Source organism: Poromitra crassiceps (assembly GCF_964638095.1).
Source record: "Poromitra crassiceps genome assembly, chromosome: 10".
Classification (NCBI taxonomy): Eukaryota; Metazoa; Chordata; class Actinopteri; order Beryciformes; family Melamphaidae; genus Poromitra; species Poromitra crassiceps.
In genome coordinates this window covers 27683794-27696667 of record NC_139631.1, presented here as the reverse complement: position 1 = coordinate 27696667, position 12874 = coordinate 27683794, and the positions used below count along the sequence as shown (strand labels likewise).

The following is a 12874-nucleotide window of genomic DNA, read 5'->3' as shown; positions in this document are numbered from 1 at the left end:
TGCTTTCAATGAGAAACATTAAATGCTGAATTGGATTCTTAGGATCTGGAAACAATCGCACGACTCTTTCCTGGATGAGATCTTCCTGATGAGTGGTACAGTTATTAGAGGTTAAAGGCATAGGCATAAGGCAGGACTGCAGGACTGCCTTATGAACTGGATTACCAGATGATGCAGTCATGAGTGCTGCTGACCAGGCATGATCAGTCAGTCGATACAGCTGATGCAGTCATTGGAGGAGAGGAAGGCTGGGATGAGCTTTAGAAATTAAGAGCTTGGGGAAAATTAAATCTCTATCTCTGACACATGCACGCACACGCGCACACGCACGCGTGCACGCACACACACACACACACACACACACACGCACACGCACGCGCACACACACACGCGCACACACACACACACACACACACACACACACACACACACACACACAAATGGAAGGAAAGTGCAGGTTACCAAGCATAAAAATTCCCCACCTGCTGAAGTCGGTTCCTCACCATCTGCTGCTGTTGAGACAAAGAGAAGGGAATAAGGGAGGAGGGAGAGAGAGAAAATGTATTAGTTTCATCACAAGTATCGAATTGTGATTATTTTGACTGATATTGCAATTGTGCTATGATTGGCAAATGATTGGCGATTGGGAATGATAATCTTTAAATCATTATTCTCATTTTCACTGAAAAACGTATTAAAACGATTTTTACGGGGATCTGTACCAAACAAAGATGTTTTCTGAAGTCTGTAGAATATGATGTGTAAGCCAGGACATCTCTGCACCACAACAATATTTAATTTAAATTGGCATATTGACACAAATGTAACAATAACAAATATTGCGCCTCCTCCTCCGATTTGCAATTTTGATAAAATTTTGATTAATTGTGGGGGTCTGGGTAGTATAGTGAGGTAAAAGCTCTCGCTTATACCACCGCGGAAACCCATGTGCAATTCCCGGTAGCGGAATGGTCAGATGTTGGCCAAGTACAATTATTGTGAAGAAAATGGAAGATTTTGTTGTTATTATTATGAATTGTTCAGCCCTAATGCACGTCATATTGCTGTTCCAAAAATAGCCTATATACATAGCAATATGCACTTCTACAGTAACACTTGGTAGGGAGCAAGTACCATCCAAGAGACACAAGTAAGTACTAGGTCCTACTGACAGAAATATGACAGACTGCCAGGTAGCATGGAACATATTCTAGCACTGTATCAGACACCATCCCCCAAACACAGCCTCCCACTGAGTCCTGGTCAGTGACCTTTGACTAATATGTGCTCATCAGTCTGGACCAGTGTAGGATTACCCTCTGAGGCAGACATACTGTACATGGCTGCTGCATCCTCTGCTTCCTAATCCCTAGTCTAAGGCCATGGCTGAATGGCAAGGCTGAGGTCTGTGCTGTCTACCATCATTACCCAAGTCCTCTATCTCCCTCGTCACTCGCTACGGCACAAGTTTTCAAAACACACAGAGATACAGGAGCGGAGGACCGAGGGTGTGGGATGCATGGGATGACAAACGAGATCAAACATTACGTTCGGGTGGTCAGAAATGTGCTGCTAACCATGGCCAACCGAAAATCCAATATTGCAAAAATGTCTCCCCTTATTGTCTCCAATAATGCAATAATTTGAGACATTTTCCTTTAATGTTCTTCTCATTACTGCATATCGCAAATGATGTGCTCAATCTGCCGTATATACTGTATAAGAAGAAGACAGTGGGCATTAATGTATTGGGCTTTACTGTTGTAAACACCAGATGAATGACGTTTATATCATTTATCAATGCTAATCTCAGTATACTCTGGTTTAATTAAAGTAGGATTCAATGTCATGTGCATGTTTTCATCTGAAGCGCTGAATAGTGATTAGCATGTGGAGAGGGTAGAGGCCACATAGATCAAGAGGGAGGGAGACAGTTATGGATGCCAGCGTGCCATCAGCTGCCTGCTACTAATCAAGTCTTTTCATTTGCAATCATAGCACAAAAAAACATGCAGAGAAAAGAGTTTTATTTCCTCTCCCAAACCAAACATCAGTGGCTGTGTCAGCCAGCATTCCCTGAGGTGTTTTTGGAGCTACTATAAAAAATAAATTCACTTCACAGACACAAAATGCTCCCTGAGTGTTTGAATAACTTGTACATTGCCAAAGCTAAATTAATGCGCTATGCTATTATCTTGGGGTCAGTCTACTAAATTCCCGGGCAAGGAGAACAGAAACTAACTGTTTTGACACTCGTGGACTATGGTTCCAACTGCGCGGTCTTCTTGAATATTTTGCTTAGCAGTTCAGAAGTGTAAAAAAAAAAAAAAAAAAAAACATTTACTCAGGCGCCATTCTAACAGATACAAATACTTAAATTGTGAACCAAAGCCTTTAACTTTGCTGCAACACAGAGGATAAGCTTAAATTGAATTCACAGGGAGCCAAAGCCAATCTGTATTTCCAAATTCCCCATGCAGCGAAGAGGCCACTGTAATCCCAAGACCAAGCACATTCCACGCATCACTGGTGTGTTTTTCCTTCTGCCGCTTCATCTCCTCTCTCTCACCATAAGGGTCAAGGCATACACAGAAGACCGAAGCCCATAAACACATATATGGCTATGCGCCAACTTACAATTATGCATATTGAGATCCACACAAATAAACACACATGCCTCCAAGTGCAACAGCTATTCTCACCCACACATAAACTATGTGAGGGCGTGAGGAGACCGAGATAAAAGACAGGTTTTATCCAAGCATAGCACTGTAGAATCACCAGGAACGTATTAACGCAAAGACCCAGGGCGAGTCCCATGAGGCGACTGTACTGACAACAATCACATGTTCCTCCCAGTGATCGTAAAGGAGATGGGTGTGTTTTTGGCAGCATTACGTCTGTGTGTAGACTCGGTACAGTCATCCACTAACATGTCGAAGAAAATACAAGCAAAACCCACTTGAATCTTGAATCTTGAACTTTTGAAGTACAGTGGATTTTGTTTGTATTCTCTCTCTCTCTCTCTCTCTCTCTCTCTCTCTCTCTCTCTCTCTCTCTCTCCTATATATATACAGTATATACTGTATATTAGGGGTGGAAATCGATTCCTAGATGCATTGCGATGCGGACGTAGACGATTATGAATATGAATCGATTCACAAATGTCAATAGCCGTTTGTTTTTTTTACGTTAGTTGTAATGTTGACGGAACGAAAAGGCGGAACTAAACTGCGAGCGCGAGGCAGCGAGCCAGCAATGCTATCAAAGCATCCACCCAACTCGGAAAGGGCGAAACGAATCACAAAATCCATCGCAAGTTTTATTGCCATGGATATACGTCCGTACTCAGTTGTTGAGAACCAGGGATTCCGCGCTATGTTGCGCACTTTGGAGCCAAGGTACAACGTCCCATCTCGCCGGTTTTTTACTGACACAGTGATCCCCAGACTGCACAATGAGACCAAAGCCGAAGTTATGGACTCACTGAAGAAAGCGGGTAGGATAGCTCTAACTTGTGATGCATGGCCATCCATTGTCACTGCGCACTTCATCACTGAACACTGGCAGCTAGCGTCTCATGTACTCCAAACAAGAGTGATGACTGAGAGCCACACAGGGGCAAATGTGGCGGAGCTGTTACAACATGCAGAAGAAGTGATTCAGAATACACTGAAGCAAAGTTAATTTACTACAAGGATGCTGCTACAGGCACAACTGGCACACTTGTGTTTCTTTTCCTGTTGGTTATTTGCAATGCCGGGAAATATGTTGGCAAATGTAACCTTCCAGTTGACACATCTCTTCAATTTGCTTTGTGAATACAAGATAATGGAAGTAAATTAATCTGTTTATTTTAATTATGGATCATTACAATGCTATTCAAAATGCACTTTATTTTAAAAGTAGTCACACAGTGAGAAAAAAGAAAGCATGTATATGTATAAAGATGCATCTATAATCGTTTTATTGATGCATCGATAATCGTTTTATCATCGAATCGTAGCCCTCTGAATCGAAATCAAATCAAATCGTGAGGTGCCTAGAGATTCACACCCCTGCTGTGTATCAGAAATGATGAGCTTTGTCAGATGGCAGTTCAATCAGACTAGCTTTCTCAGTTGCCATCAATAAAGGTCAAGGGCAAGAGAATGACTGAGTTGGCATCTAGCTACCTCAGTAGTGTTTGCTCATGGCCAGCTCTACACAGCCTTCTCCAGGGGAAAGCAAGCCAGCAGCATGAAAGTACTTATTGAAGGTGATGAGGAGGGAATAACAGACAACATCATCTATAAGGAGCTGCTGTAATCCTATACTCATACAAACATTTCCATAACTGCGCCCATGGCGCATCATCTCCAGAGTCTCCACCCTAGAAATCGAGCGGCACACTAAATGGCCAGTCACATAGAGACGGGTATTCCGCTAATTTGTATCTCTTAGTCGTGCCAATCACATGTGGGGGTGTGGCCTGTGACATAACACCTTATGCTTACTTAGATTTTCACTATAAAACTTGGTTAACAAGCCATTACCTCTATTTTGAATACCCATAATAAATTGAGTTGAAAATAATGAGTTACAAGACCGTTGTTTCTTTGTGCAGATTTCAGGATTGTTGCAGTCCTCCCACTGTGTGTGTGTGTGTGTGGGCCCTGTTTCAGACCGAGGTCCACAATGCAATGACATTTGTGGACAGCTATTGCAGGAGCAAAGCCAGCAGCAGGCTCAGTTTTTCTGTGCTACTGATAATAAAGGCCTATGGTTATGTGTTTGCTTCACACTGGAAGCTGCAAATCAACACGAGCAAAAGGCATTGCCTTGAATTACTGCTCAATTTCAGCGGCTGTGACAAATAATTTTCGTAATCAATAACATCACTCTTTCAAAGAACATATTGTCATTTAGAATTGAAACGTCCAACCCACAAATTTAACCACAACCAGGGGAGGGGCATGTTCTCATGCTTGCCTTCAAAGATCCCAAGTGTGTAGAAAGCCGTTTAGGTTTTATTGAAATGGAAGTCTTTGAAAATTCCTCTTTTGCTGTTAACTTACCATAGCATTTATGTACACTAGTGTGTGCTAGGTCAAGGTTGCGTTATTTTGTATTGTTTCAAAGGAAAATTAAAAACTGAAATCCTGTACAGGTATACAGGCTCTGAGACTATCAACACATAATATATAACTGCTGTACACCAGTGATTTCCCTATTTGACAGACAGAGCCAGCATGGCAAACACAGCAGTGCCAATAAGCAAGCGCAGATGTTGCTTCCTGGAGACTATAGTTGACGACACAGCTGGTTTTAAGACAAATACGCTTTGACACGAGAGTGTCTTGAATCTGTCTGTCTGTTATTACCCACTTATGACAGATGTGAAAATGTCTTTTAAAATGAGTCTTGAATGTTGACTTGACACAGAAAACCACTTCAGAAGCAAAAGGCTGGCCTTTGGTTGTTCCAGTCTAAAAATCCAGTAAATCTATGTGAGAGTTCTGAGTTGTAGAGTCGCACATAACCGAGTCTTTTTGAATAAAATTAAATCCTGATGTGCTGTTTAATATTAACTGTGTAGATTTATCCAAGAGATTAATAAAAAAAAAGCAGGACTAAGCTCTAAGCTTATTTTACCAGTGCCAATGCTGCATGTACTGTTCATTTCCAAGGTCATATAAATATATTAAGAGTTCATATTGTGTAAGCCCATGCCAAAACAACTGTCTCAAACGGCCGATAGCTGATACCGATATTTATTTAACGACTGTACAATAAACATTAGATTTTAAAAAGATAGGTGTGAAAATGATGGAAGACAGTGACACAGGCTTGATTTGAATCAGATCCTGGCAGCACTGTTTGTACATGTCATATTTATTTCTTAGCATTTAAGTCATTCTATTCATAAAATCTGGCAAATCTGGCAGATCTTTTCATTTCCCTCCCCACAACACCGTCATCAGTCCCAAAGCCGCCTATCTCCTACAGGGCTGCCTGGGACCATGAACTGATCTAAATCTCCAAACAATCATTTTTACCTCTCTAGTGTGCTTGGCTCATGTGTCGGTGAGTGGTGTGAGCGACTTCAGTGTTTGGCAAGTTCATCATGAAGTAGTGAAGACGAAAACTCTTTCATCAACTTGATCTGTAAACATGCTCGTGTTGCCACCTTTAAAGCTGCAAATGAGGTGTTTTGTAGGCCTGTGGATGTGTAACATGCCTCTGTGTGGAACGACTGATATGCACCAGTGGAGATTTGTTTTTGTTTTACTTCTTTTTTGCAGAGTCTAATTTCAGTAGATGACTCGTGTAATAAATGGTACTTCTAGCTGGGTGAAAATGTCATTTCTGTACTAGTGATAAATAATCATATTATGACAAGATTATTAAAGATAGATGCTCCTTGCTAAGACCACACCTATCTTCAAATTCAGCCTTCATTGTGTGATCTCAACTTTCGTGCCTGCATCTTGCACAGTTGTGACACTGCTGCATTTGCAAAATCTGTCCACAGACAGACAGACAGACAGACAGACAGACAGACAGACAGACAGACAGACAGACAGACAGACAGACAGATAGACAGACAGACATAAACACCTGGCAAAGTACTAAAAACCACTTCTGTGGTAGTTCGCACTACAATACAGTAGGTGTCTCCAGGACCACATTTTGCCACGATGACACACACACACGCATGCACGCACGCACACGCGCACGCGCACACACACACACACACACACACACACACACACACACACACACACACACACACACACACACACACACACACACACACTCACTCACAAGCTGAAAACTATACCAGCCACATGCTGTTGCAGATGGTAAATATTAAATATATGTGATGTCCCATTGGAGTCAGAACTCACTGCAACACTTTCATTACCATCCTCCTAGTCTCTCCCCAGACTCAAATATTTCATTGAATCGCTGCACTCCGCATACTAGTCTGTGCCACTTCACAGCCACTGCTGGGGTTTGAGGACGCGTCTAGGGGGGTGAAATTGAATGAGTGACAGGTCATAGCACCAATGAGAGAGCGGTTCGAAAAATGGGCTGCGCCTACCATGCCGTCACTGAACGCAAAGTCGTTACTGATTGGTGAAGACTGAATCCACCACTGGCCAATCACTGGCCAAGGGAACGGTTCACTTCCGACCCCAGCTGGCTGAGGGGAAGCGTCCCACACCCAGAGAGAGATCTGCAGCATGCAGTAACGTAGTGCATCAGTGTAAGAACTCTCATGGGTCTGGCGTTGAGACTACCATCCTCATAACCCATTCTCCCATGTTGTACTACACATACTCGACAGGGCTACATCAAGCGACTTAATAGCTAATAAATTTGTGAAACACAGAAGGTTCTTGAGATGACTGGTTCAAATAGCCCTAGCTGTTTCACAGGAGCTGGTCTTCTCTGTAGCATGATAAGCTTCCAACCTGGGACATATTGGTTTAATCTGACTGACAGCCAGGAGGAAGTAATAACCATCCATAATCTAAATGGGAACCAGCCAGTCTGTCCAGCACCGGGGCTGATATGACCTCAAGGTGTTCAGGGGAGATAGACGGAGGTAGTATGCACAGCACGTAGAACACACACACACACACACACACACACACACACACACACACACACACACACACACACACACACACACACACACACACACACACACACACAGGTGCTCACAGATACATAACAGATGGCAAGTTTGGATCGGGGTTGTGGGGAATGTGCTCATGTAATCTCTCCTTCCATTTGCCATTCGATGGAGTTTTGAATGAGACACTGTTGGTTTGGCAACATGATCTGCACCTACGGACCAAGAAAAAAACACTGTTCCACTGTCACTGTGTCAATGCCAACCTGCTGCACACAAAATCAACAACAAAAAGTACTGTATGTATGTATGTACATGAAATTAGGTGCAACCAAAATCTGCGTTGTGCATTTTATTTTATTTCATTGTGAGTTCACAAAGGACTTTACAGGTTTGAGGTGAATCCAGAATTGAAATCCATGATTTCAAATGGAACTGGAAATGAGTTAAATTAATGACATTAAAGGATTCTGATGTATACAGTAATAATATAACCTCAAACGTCCCGGAGGAAAATATTTCAATTTATCTTATCCCCTTGATCTCACTTTATATTAAATTCTTAATTGACTCCTAACCTAAACGAATACGATGAGATAATATGATGTCACATAATTGTACTACTAAAGCCTGTGGAATTTTAATGCATGCATGTACACGTACAATGAGGAGAGGCAGTGAGAGGCAGGACTGGGTTTAGTGTTGTCTGATCTCTAATTTATAATATCCACTGATGAGGGAAGTTTCCTGACAATAATATCAACCTTGATTTACAGATGCTAATGGGATAAATGAAGTGCCAGGCGGAGTAGGATTCACTTGAACTGAAGTGCAGTGCAAAATGCATTCTGATCATCTCAAATACCGTAAATAAATCAACCTCGTGATCTCAGTTTCATGACTTGACAGAGACCAAGACAGTGAATCAGAGATGAGAAAGAGACAGAGAGAGATAGAGCGAGAGAGAGAGAGAGAGAGGGAGAGAGAGAGAGAGATAAGCCCCTAATTAATAAATCATTTAAATTGAGAAAATGATGGACCTAATTGCTAACATCAGTATATTGCACCCTCGCCCCACCCAACCACATGGGTGTAGTACAATATTATATAAATTGGTAAAACCAAAGTAGAAGTACAGAATATTTCCACTATAATTCATCTATAGACACAGTTTTAACTTGAGAACATAAACATTCTAAATTGCCCCTAGCTTACTTCCTGTTGCAGTGTTTGCTAATACAATAGCTGAGAGGACATAAGCTAGGTTTCATTAACTGTTCCCATGGCAACACAATTCCGTGATAACCGTCTACAGTATTTAGAATTCCGTGAGAGATCTTGCAGCATGTGCAGGATTTTAACAACAGCAAGTGTTTCATCTGGTCTGTGGTCCAGTTACCACTGCTTTCAGTTCTTTCTCTTTCATGTGGCCAACTCAAATTTGACGCACACAAGCGAAAACTAGCTAATCTTGCCAGCTGTGAGCGCCGTCTTGGCACATAATATAACACGGGGGTGAGTGTTTTTGTTTTGTGCCCTCCCACCCTCTGAGATGGTTTTGAGTAGGACAGAATTACCAGGGCTATGTTATTTATAATTATTTACATGTTTTCCTTACAGTTTGTCATTTTTTTCTATCACTTTAATGGTTCATGATAAAGAAGAAGCTTTTGACGCCAAAACATCCATAAAATCAACATTAACCACTAGCAAATTGTGAGTACCGGTACTTATTGTAGGTGTTCATTGCATTAGATTAGACTAATATATTTGAAAATAATTGAAATGCTTTGGAGTAAAGATACTTCCCATTGCTGTGGGTTACTAAACCCATACTTGAAAAAGGTACAGTACCAGTCCCACATGTCAGTGATTAGCTTGCTTAACATGAGTAATGTGTGATGTAACAACTTAGCACATCAGGGAAATGGAAACTGCAACAATGATGGCTGGCCAGCGTTGGCAGCACTGAGCTGGATGTGACGTGACAACTGTGTAAAGCATATCACTCTTTCCTTCATGGCCACTGGGCCGATGGCCCATGACAAAGTCAGAAACAATCTGGGTAATGGATCTTATCTCCATTTAGCAGCGTCGCACCAAGAGTGACAGTGTGCTGTCAGCGTTAATGCTGGCAGGCCAGACACCACTCTCTGGGACTGAGTGACTAATCCTGTCTGTCTGTGTGTGTGTGTGTGTGTGTGTGTGTGTGTGTGTGTGTGTGTGTGTGTGTGTGTGTGTGTGTCAAGTGTCCCTTGTTATAAAACCAATACAACTTTGGGTTTTGTTGGAGTGTAGCAAATTTGAAGTTGCACTACAAAATGAAGCTACTGTTAGTGTTTACAATGTGGTCCATCCGTTTTTTTGTATCTAGAGATGTTGAGCGGTCAGCCATCAAACTGTCCAGCAATATTAAGTACAATAACAAACCTGTCGTGCATCCTCAGATGACAGAATCAATATTCTAAAAACTATGTGTTTGTGATTTCACATCACTCACAGATAAATACATGGTTAGAATATTTGGAATAGCCGACCGCATTGGTGAATCTCTGAATTTATATCTCCATAATTTAAATTTTTCTGACAAAACTCAAACAACACAAACAAAAGGGCCCTTATGAACAAGTGGAAATACCTTGAAGCCCACGGTGCAGTAGTGTGGCCAATCAGCCTTATGGAAATGTAGCCAATGTTTTGGGGTTCCCTCAACAACACGGCCCTACCCCTAACCTACCTACATCCACCCAGTCACTCCCCCTACCCACCCCACGAACCCTGACTGTCCACAACCTGCCTATCCCTAGCTACTGCCCCCTTACCCTAGCCCCTCCCCTTTCATTACCACGCCTCCTCACACCCTCACACAACCCCACCCACCTAGCCAGTCCCCCTACCCACCCCTCGAACCCCGACTCTACGACTTTCCTATCCTTCCTTTAGTTCCTTAGCTAGTTTCTTTTCCCTAGCCCTGCCCCCTTCTTTGCATCCACCCCCCCCACCACACCACACACACACACACACACACACACACACACACACACACACACACACACACACACACACACACACACACACACACACACACACACACACACACACACACACACACACACACACACACACACACACACACACACACACACACACACACACACACACACACACACACTCACTCCCTAGGCCCCCCGGGCATCTATCTCCCACATAACACCACCCTTATAGCCATAACTGTACTTATTAACATTAAATCAGCTTGCCATTGTGTGGGTAGCTATCTGTGAAATGACTCACATAATACCAACAGCATTTGACTTCTAAATACAGTAAACACTTTTCAGAGATGGGATAATTAGGGAGGCACTGTTGATGCTATTTCAACTAATGACAAGGGAAGTGCAGCAGCAAACTGCCTTCTTTCAGCCAGAATGGTCTCTACAACATCTCTGTAAGTACAGCCATCCCTCCCTATCCTCCTGTGTCAGCCGAGCTGAAGCGTGGGGTGAAGTCATCCACTAACGAATGGCTGCTTTGTTAACATGTGGTTTAGGAATGGAAAACAAATACCCCACACTCCACAATGATACTGCGCATTTCTTTCCTTGCCACTCATCTGGCTTCCATTGGGAATCCACTGCATGCTATGTCAACCTCTTTTAATTGAATAATAACACATTTGAAAGTATGAATAGTTCTAAAAACAAAGCCATGATCCTGGGTTGATTTTCTTTAAAATAAAGTGTGGCCGCTGGATCAAATAAAAGAAAGCATGAAATTGTTTCAAATCTATAATATCATGCAGTGCACTGAGTTTATGTTTCTTTTGGGAGAGTGTTCAATCAAATAGAAACAGCAAATTGCTATTCCAAGCATAACACAAAGTAAAACACAGGCTCCGACTGTCTGGAGGGAAGTGTTTTTTGCAACTTGTCCAATGTCTAAGTTTTATTATGTTTTAGACTCTCAATCAATATGGCTTTCACATCTGCTCTCAAGTGTCAGTGTGCAAAACCAACAGAGTGTCAGCAAATAATATACACTCACCGACCACTTTATGTACATCTGCTTATTCATGCCATTATCCAATCAGCCAATCATGTGGCAGCAGTGCAGTGCATAAGATCACGTAGATACAGCCAGGTCAACAGCTTCAGTTCATGTTCACAACAAACATCAGAATGGGGGGAAATGTGATCTCACTCTGTGACTCTGACCGTGAGACATGGTTGTTGATGCCAGATGGAGATGGGCTGGTTTGAATAGTTCTGAAACTGCTGACCTCCTGGGATTTTCACGCACAGAGCAGTCTCTAGAGTTTACACAGAAGCATCCAAAACATCCAGTGAGCAGCGCTCTGTGGACGGAAAGGCCTTGATGATGAGAGTGGACAGAGGAGAATGGCCAGTACTGGTTGGAGCTGACAGAAAGGCTACAGTACCTCTAATAACCTCTTTATAACTGTGGTGAGCAGAAAAGCATGTCAAAATGCACAACACATCAAGGTTTGAGGCGGATGTCACTTTGGGAGCAGTTGACACTGAGCTGAAAGCTGCTACAGTATTAGTAAGATGTTCCTAATAAAGTGCTAAAGAGTATGTCCTCCATAGTGCCATGGTCAGTATTAAATATGCTCTACTGGAGCTTCCCTTAAGGATGCAGGGGCAGACACTCATGATGGATCGACAATTACAGTATCAGTAATTACAGTAATTTAAATTCCCTGACATACCTGTAAGATTGTACAAGATGCTAGATTCCTTTGAGAACAAATATACAATTCAAGCACTTTGCATCGCATTCAGTGCGGCAGAGAACCTATAGACCTTATTCGATTGACGTCACTCACGTACTGGCACGCCCATCGCCGCCATATTGTCGACATAGCGCTGCAGCTCTCAAGTCACAGTCTATGTGGAACAGCGTTTATAGGAAGCTAGCCGCTGTTAGCGTTACCTGTATCGTTCCAATTGCGTCCGGATGGTGACCTGCGTTACACGCGGCTGTAGTAATGACAGCAATAAAATCCCTGTGGTTTGTTTCTAGCTCTACCGTCCACAGACGTGAAGGGAGCGAGACTGGGGATACGTCAGCAGCACAGGAGATGTGTGGATAGTTAGGAGAGAGACAGGTGAAACTTTCTGACAGGTCCTCACAGCAAAGTCTGTTCACCTCGTTTTTTCTTTTGTTTATTATTACAGGCATTAATGGCAGCATACAAACAACAACTATGGGGTTTTTATTGCTGTCATT

General features: G+C 42.5%; 1 protein-coding gene across 2 annotated transcripts in view; it reads right to left on the bottom strand.

Annotated features, from left to right (window-relative positions):
- The window catches only part of edil3a (EGF-like repeats and discoidin I-like domains 3a), a gene marked incomplete at its 3' end in the record, with an annotated part of 167521 nt that overhangs the window by 126866 nt on the left and 27781 nt on the right, over positions 1 to 12874 (bottom strand). The window contains exon 2 of one of the 2 annotated variants that reach the window (XM_083644447.1): positions 483 to 512. In XM_083644447.1, coding sequence (XP_083500573.1) covers positions 483 to 512 — 30 coding nt within the window. The remainder of the gene's footprint in view (positions 1 to 482; positions 513 to 12874) is intronic. The other variant, XM_083644448.1, reaches the window with a different exon arrangement.